Source organism: Prionailurus bengalensis, chromosome E1 (genome assembly GCF_016509475.1).
Source record: "Prionailurus bengalensis isolate Pbe53 chromosome E1, Fcat_Pben_1.1_paternal_pri, whole genome shotgun sequence".
NCBI classification, from domain to species: domain Eukaryota; kingdom Metazoa; phylum Chordata; class Mammalia; order Carnivora; family Felidae; genus Prionailurus; species Prionailurus bengalensis.
This window is the reverse complement of record NC_057347.1, coordinates 52,915,726-52,937,302: the sequence shown is the minus strand read 5'-3', so window position 1 is coordinate 52,937,302 and position 21,577 is coordinate 52,915,726. Positions and strand designations below refer to the sequence as shown.

Here is a 21,577-nt window from a genome sequence, read left to right as displayed (position 1 = left end):
GGGGCATTAAAAGAGCATGCGCAGACTGGGAAGCTGTCGTTCCTCCTAATGACCCAGTGCCCGTAACCACTCCCGCGGTTACCCACCAGGGTGTCCGCTTCAGTTAGGGTTATGGATGAGCCAAGGGAAAGGTGGGGGTGAGGGAATGTGGCGCCATGCTGTAGAAATCTCCCCTTGCCCTGGGCGAGTACAGAAGAGCTGCACCTTTGTTTCTACCACAGCTGCATGGCTGTGAAGGTCCAGTGTTTGCAAACCAGTGCACCCCTCCCCTGAACTCTGCTTTCTGTGAGTCACACGGTTCCTGAGACCCCGCTTGGGGTTGGAGCACCTCCCCGTAAGGTCAGCCATCATGACAGCCCTTCGCTCTGCTCCATGGAACTCCCTGAGGCAGATACCTGCATGAGCTCAGAGAAAGACAAGAAGACAGAGGGGAAAGGGGTCTGTAGTCAGTGACCCTGGGGTCCCCTACTGGACAATAGCACCACTCCTAAAGGAGATCAGGAGCTGAATCCACCTGAAATCGAATAAACCTTACCTAGGGTAGCTGGGCAAGGACAAAACAGGCAGAAACAATGGAAGCAAATGATGTGTTGCCACATTGCCTGGCAACCTCCAGGCTCTGGCAGATGGGCTCTGAGAATGTACCAAGGTGTGACCAGGTGAAATGGGGCTGCCTCACTGGACAGGGCACTGGTCATCAGCTTCCTGTTCTGGAGAAATCCACTAAGCCTCAGCTCAGAACTCACCTCTCCATTCAGCCCTCACTGACTTCTCTGAGCCACGCTGGCTATTCCACCCGTGAATGCCTTTCCCTTGAGCAGAACACTCATATTCCTGTACGTTCCCAGTTCTGAGCAGACGCGCTGTGGTGCAGATCAAGCTCTCAGTAAGTCCTTGCATGGTGACTAGGCCAGTATGACACGGATGAGTCAATTTCCTTTTATTCAAATAAAAATGATATGATGGTGGCGAGGGCGGGTTTGCAAAAGGCTCAGAAACCTCTTAATTATTTTTAATTCTCCCAGGCAGTATTTCCCTGAACGAGTCCCACAAAACACAGGTTCTGCAAGATGTAACAGGTGTTATCTAATAAAAGGGTTCTGTTGTCAAATAATGTTTGGAAAACAAAGCTATACAGGTTTCTTTACTGTGGGGAATTATTCTAGCCTTTAAAATGTTAATGTAGATACCAAATGTTCAAGAGCAGAATATTCATGGTTTCTGAAACTCATTAGGTTGGACCCAATGAAATTGCTACTTTCTAGTAAAAAAAAAAAAAGACAGTGGTTAAATTGCAGTAATTTCATAGGATTCAACCCAATATTTGACTACTGAATCTTTAAACATTGTTACTGGTGTTCCATGGAACGCAGTTTGGAAAACATGGATCTAGGACATTGGTTTTCCTTTGGAGGTGAGGGAGAAGATGGGGGATGCGGGGTTCAAGGAGGGAGAATCTTAAATCACATCAAAAGCCTTTTCACAGTGCACATCCCTAGACTCCTGTCCCAGGAGAGTCTGAAGTGCCTTTGGGGTTGTGAGTGGGGGTGAGTCTTAGAGAATTCTCTCCCTAGAGATTCAGGAATGATTGTCCCCACCTCCACCCCATGGTAGCCAACTGAAAACCAGAGATGGAGGTAACAGCCTGTATCCCATCGTGCTTCATAGTTGGAAACCCTTCATATACCTGTTGTCTCCCTGTGTCCTCACTATTTACGTTGCGGGGGTAGGTGCTATCACCGCCCTCCCTGGGCTAGCCCCGAGGTCACTCGGGCTCTCCCTAGGCTGGCCTAGGGAGAGATCCCCTAGAAAGGCCAAAAACTTCTCTGCCAGAGTCAAGGCCTGTTTCCTCATGCCAAACAAGCAACAGCCTAGCTGGGTCCTAAAATTCAGAAGAGCCACAGTGAGAAATAATGAACATGATGATAACCAGTGGGACACAGGTGAGGCTGGAACTTTCTGGGCATTCTGGTTTTCTGTCTTTAGTCAAAGCAGAGGGTCATGCTTGAATAAGGATAGCAGGAAGGGCTTCAGTGGGTCTGAGGAAACAAGGGCATGGCAACACACACTACTCCTTAGGGAAAACCCCAACAACAGCACACCCACAGTCCCCCGGGTCCTTATTGGAAGGCCAGCCTTTGCCAACTCGTCATCTCTGGAATATCCCAGACTCTCCTAAGGCTGGCTCTGTATCTGCTGTCCACATCAACTCATGATTTGCCCCAGAGTGGAGCTCTGGTCCTCGATTAACCATGGATTCCCTGTGTTCTTTCCTCCTCATTGTGGACATAGCACGGCCCCACCCTTCTCTTGCTTTGACCTTGCTCTTGAATGCCTGCTGATCCGAGCACTGCACTGTGCTTGCTTGTAAGAACTTTGCAATCAGCCAACAATTAGAATTCCTTTTCCCTGGGGATGAGTGGTGTTGGGTGGGAATTCTGGACCAAACCCACACTTGGATATTAGACAAATGGAGAAGAGCAGATTGTTGGGGCTTCACAGACACGAGTGGAAAGCCTTATGTGACCTGGAGCAAGGTAGTTACCCTCTTGCTCTCATGTCTATAAGTATGTATTTATGTATGTATGTATGTATTTAGAGAGCAAGAGGGAGAGAGAGGATCCCAGGCAGGCTCCACACTGTTAGTGCAGAGCCCGATGCAGAGCTTGAACTTGTGAACCATGAGATCATGACCTGAGCCGAAGCCAGTCGCTTAACTGACTGAGCCACCCAGGTGCCCCTGCTTTCTTATCTTTTAAATGCAGACATTGGTCATATGTATCTCCACCCCATGGTCATTGGCAGGATTGTGTTTGAAAATGTGAAATAAAGTGGCTCAGAAACAGCAAGTGCTCAAAAGACATCACCATCCCCTTTTATTACTTCTGAGGTTTGGCATGGCATTCTGGTTCTTTCACTGAGATGTTTTGGCATAGAGTTGGGAGGCCTGGGGTTGAGCTTGGTTAATACGTTTTATTTTACTTGATTCGGTTGACTGTACCTGGGGCATGTACTCTATAGTTTGCATTGTTTCATAGATTAGGTCAGGACTGAGTATAGGGAAGCAGGTGACACAATGGGGCTGTGTGACAAAGGGGCAGTCGTGGCATTGAAGGGGATTCCAGTAGAAGGAATGGTCAAGTAAGAAGTTGAATGGGTGCCTTTGCCAGCAAATTATTCTCTAGGGGTTTCCCCAGTGGAAAGGTTGGAAGGCAGATCACAAGGTGACCCTGTGGCATGGGAGGTGGCTTGAGTTCACAGCCACCAAGGGGGATCATTGATTTGAGTTGCCTACAGAGCTGGTTCTGACGTGGCTGTAGGGTGGGGGCTGTGTCGCTGGCTTCCTTGATCACGAATATTCGATCTCAGTCAAAATGAAAGGATGTATCTTCTGGTGCTCACGTCAACCCTACTGATATCTCAAGGCATTTTTTAAAATGTTTCCAACAGGGGGAGAAGCTTATGCCAAACCAGCCACTTTTTTGCACTTAGCACTACCAAGAGTATAGTGCATGGGATATATGTGGCTAGGATTAGAGATGGAGCCACTCGGTGGCCATAGGACAGCTCAGTGTCCCACATGGAAACCACAGCTGTCTTTCTGCCTTACAGCCCGGGCCCAACTTCATAAACAGGGTCGAACAGCAGGCTCAGACATTTCCAACACCCTCCTTGCAGAACGCAGACATGGTTTCTTCGATGTCTTTTCTGAAGAGCATATGTTAAAATATGTTCCGTGAAATCCATGTATCCTGGGATCTGCAAAGAAGAAAGCAAAAAAGCATTCCATGGCAAAAGACATTTGCATAATTGCATACTCTGTACTTCTGTGACAGATTCACAAAACATGCATACTGATTAGTCTACTTAAATCCCCATACATTTATACACATATGTATGTGCACACGTAAATACACGCACGTGTATGTGCATATGTGTGTATACAGAAATATATATACATGGCTGTACATGTATTTAGGGTCAAATATATTTGACAGGCACTTCCATGAAATGCTTATAAACATGCACCAGACCTTACACTCCCCAGAATTCACTTTGGGAAATGCTATCCTAGATCTTTCTCTGTGGATTGTAGGTGAGTCAGACTCTTGACTAGAATTCTAGACAGAGCTGGGCTGACTTGAAAATATGTCCCCTATCAGACCTAACCTTAAAGGCACATCCAAAGCAGCATTCCAGAAGGAAAAGCCTGTCGATGTCAGGCAGGTAAATAAATCTGAGACTGGGCTAGATGTGAGTGTTTAGGGAGTGGTGACTCCTTCAAGGACTGGAGAGGACGCACCCTATCTAAAGGCATTCTGTGTTTAAAGCCTGTGAATCTCCTTGTAGACCAAGTTAAACTCTGCTGTGAACCCAGCACAGCCTGCAGAGCGAGGTCTTGCCGTCTTCCCCCTAGTTCAGCCACTATGAGAAGTTTCGGAATAATACAAGTTTAGGGTTGGGACAGATGTCGAATATTTGAATTTCCTGGGGCGATATCAACTGTGATGCCCCTGAGTTTCTGTTTTGTGCTTCTGCCTAAACATGTCTGTTACACAAAGCCCTGACTCCCAGGGTGCGTGGATCTGTATAAATAGCTCTGATCCCAAGGGGGACCTCCTTGCATGGAGCCAAGAGCTGGCCACCTCTGCCTTCTCTTGGCCAGTTCTTTATACCTAAGTTTGGGATGTTACGCTTTTCTTAGACGCCATATCTGAGCTAAGTGTTTTCTCTCATTTTGCACCCTTTGTGATTTCTTTATCGCGTGTCTCTTGAGCATACAGTGTTCTCGATGTTGTGTTCTCTCACAGTTTTTCCTTCTGTGTCCCCACTGAAGTTGTTGACGCTCACACGGAATGGACAGTGGCAACAGCCGAGCCACGTGGCTTAGCTCTTCCCGAGGGGTTGCACGAACCCTTTAACTGACACCCGAGTGTAGTCTCTCAGCCAGTTAGGAACGCAGTTAGCCGCACCACGATGCATTATTTTACCTTGTTCATTTGGTATCACGAGAACCAAAACCGATGATGAAATCCGGATACATTATAAATATTGTGTCCTTTGCACCCCCCTGCCCTCCTAGTTACAATCCGCCAAAAGGGTTTTGCACTTCGTTTGAAATAAACTGTTCATGAATGCCCGCTGGTTCCTCTTGACTTCCATTCCTGTTTGTTTGTTTGTTTGTTTGTTTGTTTGTTTGATGGAGATTTGTGAACCAGACTTGTAATAATCTAGTTGTGGTTCTTTTAGCAGAGGACCACTCACAATTTCTTTGGCCGCCATCTGCCATTTCCACCCCCCCTCCCCTCCATCAGCTAACTCTTAGCTCCCTGCTGCTCGGGGAGCGCCCACGTCTGTTTTGGATCTCCTTTATAGAGAAAAACCAGGATTGCACGTGCCAAGTACAAGGGCAGATCCTCCGTGGTCTGACTAAGGAGGACAGCCTGTGTGTGGGGCCTCGTGACAAAGCCAGCTGGGAGGATTCTCCTGGCACCTGCCGCTCTCTCTCCGGAGTATCTTGGATCAAATCTGACATTAATTAAAAGGAGGCCTCAGGCTTTGAGCACCTTGCTAGCTGGGTTACATATTTTATTAGTTTCTGACATTTACGCTGGACTTCGAATTGGGCAAATGTTTCGAAGTGATTTATGAGACCATCTCTACCTCTGCGTGGCTGAGCAGCACCTCGGGCAGCCAGCTGTCACTGACCTGGTGCGGGCATGCAAGGGGACGACTGGGAAATCAGAAAGAATACCTCCAAATTAATACTATAATTGCCATAAAAAATGTTTTTAAGTTAAATGGATAGACTGATAAGAACATTCTAGATGAAAGGCCAACCTGGGAAGTTAAGTAGAAAGCAGTCCTCCAGGTCACAGACACAAAGTCAAAGTAAAATGTGAGCAGGGATGCAGAGAAATAATTCTTAAGCTAAAGGAAACACACAGCCTTGCAGATTTTAATTTGTTTATTTATTTTGAGAGAGAGAGAGCATGAGCAGGGTAGGGGCAGAGAGAGAGAGAATCCCAAGCAAGGCTCAAACTCACCAACCATGAGACCATGACCTCAGCCAAGATCAAGAGTCAGACACTTAACCAATAGAGCCACCCAGGAGCCCCAACGTTGCAGATTTAAATGACCCACCAAATGCTGAGTATGAATGAACAGAGACCTCCCCCTCAGACAGATCTTGGTGAGATTTTAAAACTCTAAACACGAATATGAAAAAAATTTAAGAGCTTCCAGAGGGAAAAGTCAGCTCAACTACAAGGAACTGAGAATCAAATTAATACCAGACTTCTCAGCAGCAACACTGGATACCAGAAGGCAGTGGGACAGTGCCTTCAAGATACTGAGGAGAGGTCATTTGGGACCTAGAATTTTCTATCAGACCAAACTATTAAGTCACAGAGCAAAAAATCAAAATTATTTTTACACATGCAAGGACTCAGAAGTTTATCACCATCCATCCTGTGGGGTCACGGAGGCCCTCGAACAAAACAAGGAAGGAACACATGACATCTGAGGGAGGTGGCATCACAAATGCTGTGTGATCTCTCTTATACGAGCTTCTCTTTTTTTTTAAGTTTATTTATTTATTTTTGAGAAAGAGAGAGAGAAAGACCCCAAGACAGGGCAGGGCAGAGAGAGAAGGAGAGAGAGAATCCCAACCAGGCTCCATGCTGTCGGCACAGAGCCAGATATAGGGCTTGAGAAACCATGAGATCATGACCTGAGCCAAGATCATAACCGACTGAACCACCCAGGCGCCCCCTCCTATATGAGAGTCTTAGAGGAGTCACATTCATGGAGACAAACCTGGGATGGTGGCTGATAGAGACTGGGCTGGAGGGAAAATGGGAGTTAGTGTGTAAGGAGGACCGAGTTTTGATTTTGCAGGATACAAAGAGTTCTGGAAAGACAGTAGTGGTGGGTACCCACCTGTGAATGACCTTAACGCCACTGAGCCTTAACATGGTTAAGATGTTAAATTTTATGTGATGTGTATTTACCGCCATTGAAAGAAACAAGGGGGTATTATGCTAAGTGAAATAAGTCAGAGAAAGATATCATATGTTTTCACTCATATGTGGAAATTGAGAAACTTAACAGAAGACCATGGGGGAAGGGAAGGGGAAAAAATAGTTACAAACAGAGAAGGAGGGAAGCAAACCATAAGAGACTCTTAAATACAGAGAACAAACTGAGGGTAGATGGGGTGGGGGAGGGCAGGAGGGAGGGGGAAATGGGTGATGGGCATTGAGGAGGGCACTTGTTGGGATGAGCACTGGGTGTTGTATGTAAGTGATGAATCATGGCAATCTACCCCCAAAACTAAGAGCACACTATATATGCTGTATGTTAGCTAACTTGACAATAAATTATATTTAAAAGTAATCATAAAAGAAACAATATAAGAAAGAGAGAAAGAAAGAAAGAAAGAAAGAAAGAAAGAAAGAAAGAGAAAAGAGAAAGGGAAGGAGGAAGTGAGGGAGGGAGGAAGGAAGGAGGGGAGGGAGGAAGGAAGGAAGGAAGGAAGGAAGGAAGGAAGGAAGGAAGGAAGGAAGAAGGTATCTAATTAAGACCCAGAAGATAAGATGAACACCAGAAAGAATCCAGAAAGAATCCAGTGGGACTTGATTCTTGGGACTATTTTCTGCAAATGGGAAGAATTTAAAGGCTTCTTGGGACTATCTTTCCGTCTCTTCATTTAGCAACCTGATTTGTAAAGAATATATGTTAGCACCCCACTATCATAAATTCCATTTTTATTTGGGTTGCCGTTTTCTGAGCTGGTCTGAGAACACACCTTGGGTGGAATATATCTGCAGAACAAGTACCAAATGCGATAGCTTTCATAGAGTCAAGGTGGACAGAAGGCAGAGGTGGGAAGAAAGTACACTGAATCCCTCAACCTTTCCAAGGGAGGCTCAACAGAGTAAGAAGCAATGGTTCTGTCAACTGACTATCTAAATCAAGACTGTGATACATTAAGGGCACCTGGGTGGCTTAGTCGGTTGAGCGTCCGACTTCGGCTCAGGTCACGATCTCACAGTTCATGGGTTGGAGCCCCACGTCAGGCTCTGTGCTGACAGCTCAGAGCCTGGAGCCTTGCTTCCGATTCTGTATCTCCCTCTCTCTCTGCCCCTCCCCTGCTCACAGTCTGTCTCTCTCTCTCAAAAGTAAATAAATATGAAAAAATTGTTTTAAAAAAGCAAATGTATTAATATTTAAAGTTATGTAAAGTTACAGTGGCACCCACTGGAGAATGAAAAGTTAGAACTTAGAAAACATACGTCGCTTCATAGGAGGGGAACTAGGGAATGGGGATTTAGATGGGGAAATGTATTACTTTATAGACTTTTTTGAGCATTTTGAATGTTTTCTTCCATGTGTAGGTGTATTGCTTTGATTAAAAAGTAGTGAGTAGCATGATTTAAAATAACCATTTTTTAGGTTCAAAGTAAGAATATAAAATGAAACATTTTGATGTGCCTAAAGTCTTTTTTTTTTAATTTTTTTTTTAACGTTTATTTATTTTTGAGACAGGGAGAGACAGCATGACGGGGGAGGGTCAGAGAGAGACAGAGATACAGAATCTGAAACAGGCTCCAGGCTCTGAGCTGTCAGCACAGAGCCCGACGCGGGGCTCGAACTCACAGACCGCGAGATCATGACCTGAGCCAAAGTCGGATGCTTAACCGACTGAGCCACCCAGGCGCCCCTGATGTGCCTTAGTCTTAGGGAAAGTAAAAGGATGTCCAAATATATGGAGATGGTGGCAACAGAAATGGTGATAGTGCTAAGGAGGAGTTGAACAGGAGTCGTGGAAGGCAGCAGAGGACCGGTCTCCACGTCTCCAACAGGGCTAAGAGTATACCCATCTTACGGGGTTGTTGAAAGGACCAGATTAAAGACGGTGTCCAAATGGATGCTCTTGCTGACATTGATGCCATTCTCAGCCCTTTGAGTTCCCAGTAGGAGAGGAGGCGTAATGGTCAACTAAACGAAGAAGCCCGTGTGGTGCACTATGAAAAAGAAGGAACACATAGGCTGAACGGCTCAAGAGGTGTGTGACTTTGGGCATATTGTTTGACCGCTCCGAACCCCGGTTTACCTCTCTGGGAAATACAGTAACAGTATCAATTTGGCAATCGAACTAGGGTTAAATTAGATCAGTTTAGGTGATGAACATAGTGTACCTGGGACCGACTTTGGCTGAATTATCGAGTCTTTGGGTTGCAAGTCGCAGAGCGAGAACTCAAATGGCTTTAGGAAAATAGTGGGGGGTGGCAAGGACGTTGCCACATCTCACATACTCACAGGAAGGACAGAGCCCCAGTCGTGCTCCAGGCTTCAGGGATAAATGAAAAATAGACACAGACACTTTGCTTTATCCATCGCTGCCTCTCGTCACATGCCGGCTACACCGTCTCCTTCTGTAGACCAGCTTCTCCTATGCGATACAGAATGAGGATAATGATGGCTCCTGACCTTCCCTTCCTGTGGCTGCCTGGCCCTCTTCCTGCTCCATGGAAAAATCCCAGCTCCACTTCGCCCACTTGACCAAGTGCCCAGTCAGCCGTGGCCAGGAGGACAGGTCCGTGCAGGATGGCCATGACCACAGAGGGCCCACCCTGAGGAGCCCGGAAGCCACCGCTGGGTGCACGGCGATCACAGGACTGGGGCAGAGAGGGCAGACACCATTTTCCTCCTCTGTTGACATCCTTGTGAAATGCTACTGCTCCCTCTAAGGAAAATACTGCTCCCCACTGCCCCCGCCCCACCTCGCCCAGTACAGTCATTGTATTATAGTGCTGGCCATCAGTGTAGCAAAACACAACAGTGTCTGAGACATCAACAGCTGTTTCTTGCCTGGCTTTTAGAAATACTTTGGTGGTGGAGGGCTTGGGTGATTCAGTCGGTCGAGCATCCAATTCGTGATTTCGGCTCAGGTCATGATCTTACGATTCATGTGTTTGAGCCCCGCATCGGGCTCTGAGCTGACAGTACAGAGCCTACCTTAGATTCTGTCTCCCTTTCTCCCTGCCCCTCCCCATCCCCTTCTCTCTTGAAAATAATAATAAAAAAAAAAAAAGAAGAAGAAGAAATACTTTGGTGGGAGTTGGGTACGGGGAATGGTAAATTGAACCTGTGCCTTAGGTCGTTCATCATTCTCAGAGAGCTGCCAGAGTCTAATTTTGTTCGTAAGTCCCTCAAGGGGGATAAAAAAAATTCTTTCCTCCTGGTTTCTTTCGGCCCTCGAGTCCACAGGAGTCACAGAACCATGAATCAGTCCCCCTCATACCTCCAAAACCGTCCAGCTTTCAGGCATGTCCCAAAGCTGGCTGTACCCCATGCGTGGGCTGTGGGGGAGGAGGCAGGCAGGTGGACCAGCTCACAGCTGCACTCACAAGACAGCCTGCCCCAGGCTGCCTGTCCCTGCAGCTCGGCAGCTCTGTCCTCCTGGGACCAAGACTGCAGTGACCAGTGACTCTTCATGCTGAACCCCAGGGAGGACCAGCAGGTGTCAGCTACCACCCGAGGGCTTCAAGGTCCCTGGGCAGGGTAATTCCCACAGAGTACAGAGTGGGTGACAGCAGCATGCTGCTGGGGGACAGCTGACTCCCTGCTCACCTGGCTTTGCCTTGTCCCAGGAATCCCGTCTTTTTGTGGAGAAGAGCGTCCTTTTCATGAAGCCTCGAGAAGCTGGGCTGTTAGGGGTGTGTGTGTGTCAGCTACAGGCATTTTCAGTGAGGCAGGTTCTCTGGCTGAATTCCTGCTATGGCTTCCTTCCAGTGGTTGGTGAACTATGAGCAGGGACGGTGCCACGGGGTGGCTTTGGCCATGCTTTCCTCTCTTTCCTGGGACTCTGTCCCACCTCAGAGCAGTTTTCACCACCCGAGAGATTGAGATTGGGGGTGGGAAGCTTCAGCATGCAGCGTGGTGCCGGCGGGGGGGGGGGGGGCGGCTCCCCATTGCCTGGGGGGATGGGCGACACCGAACAGAAATTCCACCTGCAGCCCTGGCTTCAAATAAGCCCATCATCGCAGGGTACACTTGTATTGGGAAAATAATTCTATAGAGGCCACACTTTTGACCGCCTAGGATCCATTGTCCTGCCTCTTCATGGTTGTAGAGTTTCTTGGGTTTTCAGTGCTTCCTAAATCTCAAAAGGATTTGTTGGTAAGTTATAGAACAGAAACTTGTGCACTTAAATAGTGTGAATTTGTCAGATTCAAGCACCTGGATGCTCCTCTGCACACCGGCGCCTCTGCAAGTGGGGAGAGGAAGCTCGGTGACCAGGTGCTTGGGCAGGGGCTTGGAGAGCAGAGACCATGATGCTTCTCTGGCCCCCCTACCACACCTGGTCTGGCCCTCTGCTGCACCTGGTCTGACCCCCCCCCCCCAACCACACTTGATCTGCCCCCCCCACACACACACACCTGGCCTGGCCCCTCCACCACACCTGGTCTTGCCCTCTACTAGACCTGGTTTCACACCCCCACTACTGCACCTGGTCTGGCCCCCCTCCCACACCTTTCCTGGCCCCTCTACCACACCTGGTCTGGCCCCCCTACCCCACCTGTCCTGGCCCCCTTACCACACCTGGCCTGGCCCCCCTACCACACCTGGTCTGGCCCTCTATGACACCTGGCATGTCCCTGGGCCTGCAAGTTTATCCTTTACCTGCGCTGTGGCCACAGTGGCACATGGTGAAGGGGAGCTGGCTAGAGTCCCGAGTCTGGGCATGAAGCAGGACTTGTGGGCTGGAATTGCCCAGCATTTTCTGTACCAGCAAAGGCATTCCCTTCCTTTTTCTCCACGGGAACACAGGGATCTGATCTTTGTCTGGTTGCTGAAAACTGAAGCAAATTGAAATTGACTCTTGGATGTGGATATTCAACAAGATGCCTTCACTTGTTTAAAGATGTGGCTGAGTCATCCGTCCTCATTTCTACCAACAAGGAAATGCCTCCTTCTCTGCCGTCTGCTGGGGTTGGAGGCGGCAAGGACCACAGGACAGTAGTTCCTTCGGGTCCTTCGCTGGCACCCAACTGGAGACAGTAGACTATGCCAAAAAAAGCACACTTGCAAATGTTAATTAGGGAGTGTTTATTTTAATTAGAGGGAGATCCATGATGGAATATCTTTACTTATCAACATCTCTTAATAAGGTCTTAAGACATGCCTATTGACACTGATAAGAATTTGAGCTCGATTCATCTCTCCTGGAACACCTGTCTTTCCCAACAGTTGACTTTACCCAATACAAATAGCAGGGCTAGTAATCCATATTAGAAAGTGTGTCCAACTACTTTTTCAAAAAATAACACTAAGTAGATCATTTTTATCCTTTATGGGGTGTTTGCCAGACCCCACAGGGATTCTGTGGCAATACCTGCCTGGTTGTACCAACATCTCATTTAATATGATCAGAGATCCTGCCTTGCTGCTTTCCCTTCTTGCTGGAAATCTGCATGTGGCCAATGACAGGCCAAGTGGGGGAACCAGCATATTGTGGGCCAGTCTCCCCAGAAGGCCCAGCCAAGTTGTGGGTTCAGAGTGGAAATAAAGACAGCAGGCATGTCCACGCCAGATGGGTGAACCCTCCCGACAGCCAAAAGCAAGTCCTTATGGCCAGGAAATCCCTCCCATAGTATGATGTGACACTGCCTCCTCATCCAGCATGTCACACCCCTCCCAGCCCAGGGACAGTGCCCAGATGGGCAGGAGCAGGGGAGGAATCAAAACTGGGCTCTCCCAGCATCCTTGAAGGCTCCCATTGCCACTGGGGGTGGGCATGCCCCCTTTCTTATGGCCCCCATTGCCCACACGGTCCCCTCCAGCCACAGATGCCCCAAGATGGTTATATTGCTATTTTTTAAAATAAATTACCCATGAGGACCTGGGAACATATAAGTGGCAGCTTGGCCTCGCTCTAGGACTGAGCCCCTATTTAATGTTGAAGCATCATGTGTCCACAAGGGCCAACACAAGGCCACCCTCTCCATTCTTTTCAATCCCGCCTATCACCACATCCATGGTCATCCCTGCCTGGGAAGCAGCTCAGCAGGGGCAAAGGCCACTTTTCTCCCAGGGAAGGAGTATTTTCAACCCCCGTTCAGTGAGGTATGTCATACATTTCAAGAACCTCCTCCTTCAAGGTAATGTGTCCCCTTTGTCTGAATCCCTCCAGCTGCAATATGAGTCATTTTTCTCTTGTTCGGTCCTCAGTAGAGATGAGAACAAGTAAGTTGTCCTCTTTCACCTCATTTCTCCACCTTTGGGATTTGCTGTTGGTGGTGCTGGTGGCAGCAGCTGTTTGTTTTTTTTAAGATTTTATTATTTAAAAACATTTTTTAATGTTTTCAATGTTTATTTTTGAGAGAGCGAGAGAGAGAGAGAGAGTAGGGGAGGGGCAGAGAGAGAGGGAGACACAGAATCTGAAACGGGCTCCAGCTCTGAGCTGTCAGTACAGAGCCCCATGCGGGACTCAAACCCATGAATCACAAGATCATGACCTGAGCTGAAGTCGGACACTTAACTGACTGAGCTACCTAGGCGCCCCTCCAAAAATTTTTTTAATTTATTTAAATTCAAGTTAGTTAACATATAGTGTAATATTGGTTTCAGGAGTAGGACTCAGTGATTCATCACTTAACATTTAATACCCAGTGCTCATCCCAACAAGTGCCCTCCTTAATGCCCATCCCGTATTTAGTCCATTCCCCCCACTCCCTCTAGCAACCCTCAGTTTGTTCTCAGTATTTAAGAGTCTCTCATGGTTTGTCTCCCTCTTTCTTTTTATCTTATTTTTCCTTCCCTTCCTTTATGTTCATCTGTTTTGTTTCTTAAATTCCACATATTAATGGAATCATATGATATTTATCTTTCTCTGATTGACATATTTCGCTTGGCATAATACACTCTAGTTCCATCCACATTGTTGCATATGGCAAGATTTCATTCTTTTTGATCACTGAGTAATATTCCATTGTATATATATACCACATCTTCTTTATCCATTCATTAGTCGATGGACATTTAGGCTCTTTCCATAATTTGGCTATTGTTGAACTTTTAAAAAAAATTTATTTGAGAGAGAGAGAGAGCACACAACCAGGGGAGGGGCACAGAGAGAGGGAGACACAGAATCCAAAGCAGGCTCCAGGCTCTGGGCTGTCAGCACAGAGCCCAACACGGGCTGGAACTCATGAACTATGAGATCATGACCTGAGCCGAAGTCCAGCACTTAACCCAATGAGCCACCCAGGCGCTCCTCTTGTTGAAATTTTTAAGTAGTCTTTACACCCAAGAGATTACTTGGCTAATCTCTTACTTGGGGCTCAAACTCACAACTCTGAGATCAAGAGTCACACACTCTACCGAATGAGCCAGCCAGGAGCCCCCGCGGCCATGTTTAATATTAAGCCCCCACAGGCTGTGAGCTGCTGTCTTAAATTTAATACTTTTTGAATCGAGGGGAAAAAGTCATAACATCCCTCATTTCCTTCATGGCCATTGTGTTGACCTTCTCTAAATGGCTTTTGGCGTAATGTCTAGAACCGATAGCAAGGACGCTTAAACCAGAGACCCAGCTAGAGCATTGAAAGTTGAGTAATCAGGAGATCCCATGGCCCCTGCACGACCACCCTGATATGCAAAGAAGGAACAGCAGAAGCAGTGGCTGGAGAACCGAGGCTTCCCATCAGCACATTAAGTGACAGACTGAGGGTTTAGTTCACTGCCCCCCAGTGTGAAAGTCACCCAAGAGGAATGTAATCATGAGCTGTGGTGAGAGAGTGGCAGAGCCCAGGACAGGGAGATGAGACCCCCCCACAGTCTTTAGCCCTGGCCTGAGTGCCCCAGACACCCAAATCTGTATTTCAGAAGGCTCTGTCTTGCTGAGACCATCTGACAGCTGGGCCCACATGGAGAGGAGCATGACCAGGTGGGGAGAGGAGGGGTGTCCCCACAGCAGTTCAGCTGAACCAGTAACCACATTTCTCCTGACCCCATGCTGGCTTTCCCTCCCATCCCCCATGTGACCTGACACCCGTGAATGTCAGGCAGAGCTGAAATGTCACCTACGTCAACTGTTTTGGAGGCTGGCAAGGTCTCTTGGAGAAGACCTGTGAACTATTCCCCTCCCCCCACCATGCCCTTAAAAACAAAGGAATAGTAGGGGCGCCTGGGTGGCTCAGTCCAGCTAAATGTCTGACTCTGGCTCAGGTCGTGATCTCACAGTTTGTGGATTTGAGTCCCGAGTCAGGCTCTCTGCTGACAGCTAAGAGCCTGGCGTCTGCTTCAGATTCTGTGTCTCCCTTGCTCTCTGCCCACTGCCCCCCAACCCTCACTAGCACTCTGTCTCTCAAAAATAGATGTTAAAAATTAAAAAGAAAACAACAAAGAAATTGCTGGCCCTCAATGGAAAAAGAAAATATTAGTTGCTATGGTCCGAACGTTCGTATCCTTCCCCATATTCATACACTGAAATCCTGCCCCCCAAGGTGATGATATCAGGAGGTTGAAGATAGGAACCCAGGGATTAGAGTCTATTACAAAGGCTTAAGAAAGGTCCCTCGCTCTTCACCACGTCAGGACATGGCAAGAAGGTGCGTCTGTGAACCCGGAAGGAGGCTCTCACCAGACACCCCGTCTGCCAGCATCTTGGCCTCAGACTAGAACTGTTGAGAAATGGATTCGTGTTAGTTATTAGCCACCCGGGTTATGGTATTTGGTTATAGCAGCCAGAGGAGGCCAAGACACTAGTTTTTAACTACTCATTTTCCTACCATCTACTTAAACTCTTAGAGTGTTCTAGAATAGTTTCAAAACGCTTCTCCTCGATGGGAAGCCAGTGGTTCTCAACCAGCCACGATATTTCCCCAGGGGACATTAGGCAGTGCCCGGAGACATTTTTGACTAGCACCACTCATGGGGAGGGGGCGTGGCCAGCATCTAGTGGGCAGAGGCCAGGGATGCGGCTCAACATCCTAAGATGTCTAGGCCGGCCTCGTACAAGACAGTGTCTGTAGCGAGAAAGCCTTCCCCGAGCACATCATCCTGTACGTGAAGCATCGTTATCCTTCCACTTCTAGAGGAACCTTCCTTCCATTTCTAGAGGAACCTTAAATAACACACTGGACCTGAGCCGTAGCCTTTTTGTTATTCTTCTCCCCGGTGGGGGATAAGATGGGATGGAGACACAGGAGGGTGGGGAGATGGAGGGAGGGACGCACACGCACCTGCCGTCCAACCCCGCAGGAGGGCGGCGGGGGCGGCCCGGGCTTTCTGAGCCTATTCTCCAGCTTGGCTTGTCCTCAGGACTCTGCCTCACCCACCATCTATCTGCCAGATGCGCCACTACAGATCTGGGATTTATCTTCTCTCTCTTTGCACCCGAGTTAATGGCAGTGGCTGTGAAAAGAGGCAGCGGCTCACTGATAATATTCCAGTCACTTGGGTTTCTTGTCTTAATTACCTTCCTAATTTGCACTTTTGGTGGAACACCTGGGGTGTGAGCACCAGTCGGCAATTTTTTCCTCTGCTCCTTCTCCACCCAGCGGGTTCTTTCTGCCATCTGTTGATCTTAAATATCTGCCTTAATTCTTTTATTTATGTTCTTTCCGCGCGTGTAATTTATCTTGGTCTCTCATTAGCTTCTCTGCCAGGCTCTATTCCACCTTCAGACGAGGTAGCAATTGCATTTCTTTCCCCATCGCCTGCCCTTCCCCTGGCGGTGGGAAACTGCTTGCCCCCCCTCCCCCCCCAGGACACAGCTTATGCTTTTGGAGCAGAGAGGAGGGACCCGCTTCATGTGCAGATCATCACGGAATGTTCCGCACTATTGGCCCAGGTACAGGGTGGGGGCAGAGGGACTATGCATTCACTGCTCCAAACCCCTTCAGAGTACGGATTCGGATGCCAGCTCTTGCCACCCACACCTGGGAGAAAGCCACAAGTGCAGGTTGGCAAATGGGGGGGGGGGGAGTGGGGGACCTGGCTCTGCTGCTCGGGCTGCGTGCATCCCTTTGGGCAGATGCTATTTTTTCCTGCCTTAACTGGTTACTCCCCTGCCCAACCTCCCAGAGCTACTGTGAGTCCAAGTGCTGGGGCTTTTGCTAAATAACCAGAAGGGGTTAGTTCGCTGATTAATATAGGTCCTGTTGCTCTGGGCTGCGCTATTGTTTACATTAAAGTGACTGATTAGAGGGGCGCCTGGGTGGCGCAGTCGGTTAAGCGTCCGATGTCAGCTCAGGTCACGATCTCGCGGTCCGTGAGTTCGAGCCCCGCGTCGGGCTCTGGGCTGATGGCTCAGAGCCTGGAGCCTGTTTCCGATTCTGTGTCTCCCTCTCTCTCTGCCCCTCCCCCGTTCATGCTCTGTCTCTCTCTGTCTCAAAAATAAATAAACGTTAAAAAAATAAAATAAAATAAAGTGACTGATTAGAGCAAAATCTTTAACAAAAGAGCCAACCAGCTGTTGTTTATACTTTAGAAAAGCACATTTTTTTTTTTTTCAAAGGAAGGGAGATGCCCCTCTGATGTTATAAAACACCTCTTAGTCCCTCCCCAGCTTTGGACACCTCTCCCCAGTGGGTCAGGGCTCCCTGGTGAAGTTCTTTGCCTTGGAGACCCGCAGTCACCGCTGAGAGCCGGCTGAGGGCTTGGCTGTTTGGGCACAAAACAAGAATGAAGACAGCAGCTTTGGAAACACTGGAGTCTCTGAGAGTAGGGGACTGGCCAAATGGAAGAAGCGTCGGAGATGTCCTCCAGCTTTCTGATCTCATGACCTCGGGCACCGGCAGCTACTGTGATTCAGATTCTGTGTCTCCCTCTCTCTGCCCCTCCCCTGCTCACAAGAGACCACAGCTCTGTCTCTCTTTGTCCCTCAAAAATGAATAAATGTTAAAAAAAAAAATTCTTTTTTTTAAAGGCGCCTGGGTGGCTCAGTCGGTTAAGCATCCAACTTCAGCTCTGGTCATGATCTCACGGTCTGTGAGTTCCAGCCCCGTGTCGGGCTCTGGGCTGACAGCTCGGAGCCTGGAGCCTGCTTTGGATTCTGTGTCTCCCTCTCTCTCGGCCCCTCCCCTGCTCGCACTCTGTCTCTCTCTCTCTCTCTCTCTCTCAAAAATGACTAAATGTAAAAAAAAAAAATTTTAGAATTTACATCAGGAGCCTTAACAATTATATAAAAATAAATCAATCTTTAAAGCCTCGATCCTGAAACATGCGGTTGCTCTGATGGTGTTGATTGCCTGGCCACTTCGGCCCCAGAGCCTGTTGGACGCAGTGTCTCAGGGGCTTCTCTGCAGCCGGCTCTGGAGTGTGCTAGGCATGCTGGGAGGGTGCTGTCTGCCATCTGGTTTTGGAAAAACCTCCCCACCCACCCCACCCCCCACCCCAACCAAACCGATAACTTCTGAGCCTGGCAGTGGCCCAAGAGTCATGCCACGTGATCTCTGGGGTTTCCTCTACCTCTAAAGTCCTAGGATTCTGTATCCCACCATTGGTCATTATGAGGAATATGGGAAGATACTTGGAGGAGCATGAGAATCCCAAATTCTCAACCAGCAACCCCCATAGGGTCCCCGCAGGAGATTGAAGCACAAAGGGTAAGGTGAGGGAAGAAAAGAGCCCTTTAGGCCTTAGCAGGGTGTTCAGACTCCAAACCCCATTGTGGTCCCTCGGTGAACCAGCCTAGATAATGGGTGAGCTCTTACCCTTTCACATGGGACAAGCGTGAGCAGCTCTCTTTTCTCCAGGTGCCTCCTAGAATCCTAGCATCCTTGGCCCACCCCAACTAAAAAGGACACAAAGGATAAAAAGAGGCGTTTCAAAGAGGCGGTGAATCCCAAAAGAGGACAAGCCCTTCTCACTCAGTGGATTTTTCCCTCTTCCCTCTTTATAACAAAAAAGTTCCTCCTGGCCCCAAAAGCCCTTGGTCTTGATTCTGACCAGTATTGGTAGGTCTCTTTCCTGTTATGATTCAGGGGATCTTTAAACTGTCCCACAGATACCAGAAAATGTCTTAACATTATGGTTCTACCCCACTGGTCCCAGGCCACTGGACCATTTTTCTGTAACCTTTCCTTCTCCATCAGATACTTGTAGACAAGCAGTGTTCTTCCACATTTGATCAAAGTCAGAGTGTTGGTAGCCTTGGCAGGCTTCCTAGTCCCTCTGGAGAGGACTTGGGGAATCATCTTGTCCATCCCTAAGCTTACGCTAGACTGTAGCCACACCACCTCAGAGTAGACTTTAACAGTCTACCATTTCAAGATGGCCCCTCAAATGTCTGGGAAGACATCATTGGGCCCCTGCACCAATCTCGGACTTCTTGTTGCGTGAGCTAAATAAAACCCTATGTGTTTAGCTTAGGAGCCCGTCATCAATCTCTTTCAGTAAAGGGCCAGACAGTAAATATTGTAGGTCTTTGGGCCATATGTTCTCTATCACAACTACTCATCTCTGAGGATGTAGCGCAAAAGCAGCCACAGACAACTTGTCAACAAATTCAGCATGGCAGTGTGCCAATAAAACTTTATTTGTGAACACTAAAATTATACAACTTTCATGTGTCACGAAATACTATTCTTTCTTTGATTTTTTTTTCCAGTTATTTAAAAACGTAAACGTCGTTCTTAGCTTTCAGGCCATACCAAAATAGGCAGTGGGCTGAATTTGGCCCCCAGACCATTGCCAGCCAACCCCGGGTTTAAACTCCAGTTATGTGGGTTTTCTGTTACTGGCAGCCTAATGCGGTCTCACCTGACACAGCGATGGTAATGAACCTTGTTCGAAAACTGCTCCTAACCCTTCATGCTTTTTTATTCCATTTCAGAGGGTCTTGCTGTTGGCGTCGGATTTGGGGCTGTGGAAAAGACGGCATCCGCCACCTTTGAGAGTGCCAGGTAAGCCAGCACCTGCTCCCTAGAGCCTGGCACCGTACCCAGTGGTGCTCTGGAAATGCTTATTACCTCGGTGGGCACCCCTGGCCCCAGAGGGCCAAGACAGGTGGAAGTTGGTGGGGGAGGTCAGGTGAAGCTTGCCTGAGAGAGGGGTTCCATCAAACAAGCTGGTTTACGCCGTTTGTCAGATGAGCTATCTAATGGGTAACCGCTTTGAAAACACAACATGGAAATAATCGTCTGCGTTCTCCAAATCCTTTAAATGTATAAAGACTGAAGACAAAAAAAAAAAAAATTAACAAAGCCAGCAACTGATGCTCTCAACTGCTCCCTCTTTTTGAAGCCGCTCCTTTCTCTTTCCGGACCCTGCGCTCTCCTGGTTTCCCCCCGCTTCCTGTTCCTCTACAGGTTCTTCTGTGGGCTTCCCGTCCTGCGGCCCTCTCTGAAATGTTGATGTTGCCTGGGATCCGTCTCTGGGGCTTCGTTTCTTCTCACTTAGTGTACTCTCCTTGGGGAATCTCCTCCGTTCCCGAGACTTTATTTTCCATGCATTTGCTGGTGATGCCAATGTTGATCTTCAGCCTAGACTGTTTTCTGGAACTTACACCTATGGGTCCAGCTACCTTGCAGACATCTCCACTCAAATGTTTTTCAGGATCCCCACGCTCAGCATTTCCAAAGTTGAGCTTATTGTCTCCTGCTGCCATCCTGCAAAAACCTGTCCCTCCTCCAGGGTTCCCCATCACCCCCTTGCACCCGGTTGCCCAAACCAAACTCACTGCTATCCTTGACTCCTCATGTCCATAGACAGTCTTTCCGCAGACAATCTGTGCCTTCTAAGTTCTTCTTCTCTTCTACCTCCCTGGCCCCACACAGGGCCTAGGCAAGGCTATCGTCTCGGGACCACGGAGGCTTATGGCTTATCCTGTAGCCATAATGGAGATGTGTTCTACGTGGTCCCTTGTGCCTATAGGACCGTGAATACTACAGCCTTGGGCTGGAGGAGAGCAGGGAGGAGCCTTCCATCCAAGGGTGGCAAACTCAGGTGCCTTCAGAAGACTAAGGGGCAAGAAATTGAGTGGAGACCATCCTGGGGTGGAGACAGTTAGGAACAGTGAGGACAGAGGTGAACCTCAACTGGGCAGCACATGCACTATCTCAAGGCACAATTATTTTAAAAATATGATTCATGTTCAAGAGATGGTCCCGGGGGCCACTGGTTTCTGACCCCTGCATCCAGCTCATTTCTCTGCCTTCTGACCGACTTTTTCCCCCTGTGGCAGTGGCCCCGCCTCCTTCAGTGATCAACCTGGTTTCTATTCCCCTGCTTGTCAGGAACTCATTTCTCACAGAGCCCCTTTCCCTCCTCCCTCGGCTGCTGAACTTATGTGAGGGCTCTTTATGCCCCATCCCCTCCTTTTAGCTCCTCAGCCAATGTGGGACCCCTGTGTGTTAAGTGTAGTCTCTGCTGGTCTTTATTATTATTTTTTTAATTTTGGGGGAGGTCAGAGAGAGAGGGAGAGAGAGAATCCCCAGCAGGCTCCACATTCAGCACGGAACCCTGCGCAGGGCGCAGGGCTCAGACTCACAACCCTGAGATCATGACTCAAGTTGACAAAGTCAAGAGTCAGACGCTCAACCGACTGAGCCACCCAGGCGCC

General features: G+C 48.4%; 1 protein-coding gene across 2 annotated transcripts in view; it reads left to right on the top strand.

Annotated features, from left to right (window-relative positions):
• SLC39A11 (solute carrier family 39 member 11) overlaps positions 1-21,577 on the top strand; it is a 342,686-nt gene that overhangs the window by 255,261 nt on the left and 65,848 nt on the right. For both annotated transcript variants that reach the window (XM_043585143.1, XM_043585144.1), the window contains exon 7: positions 19,850-19,919. In XM_043585143.1, the coding sequence (XP_043441078.1) occupies positions 19,850-19,919 (70 nt within the window). The remainder of the gene's footprint in view (positions 1-19,849; positions 19,920-21,577) is intronic.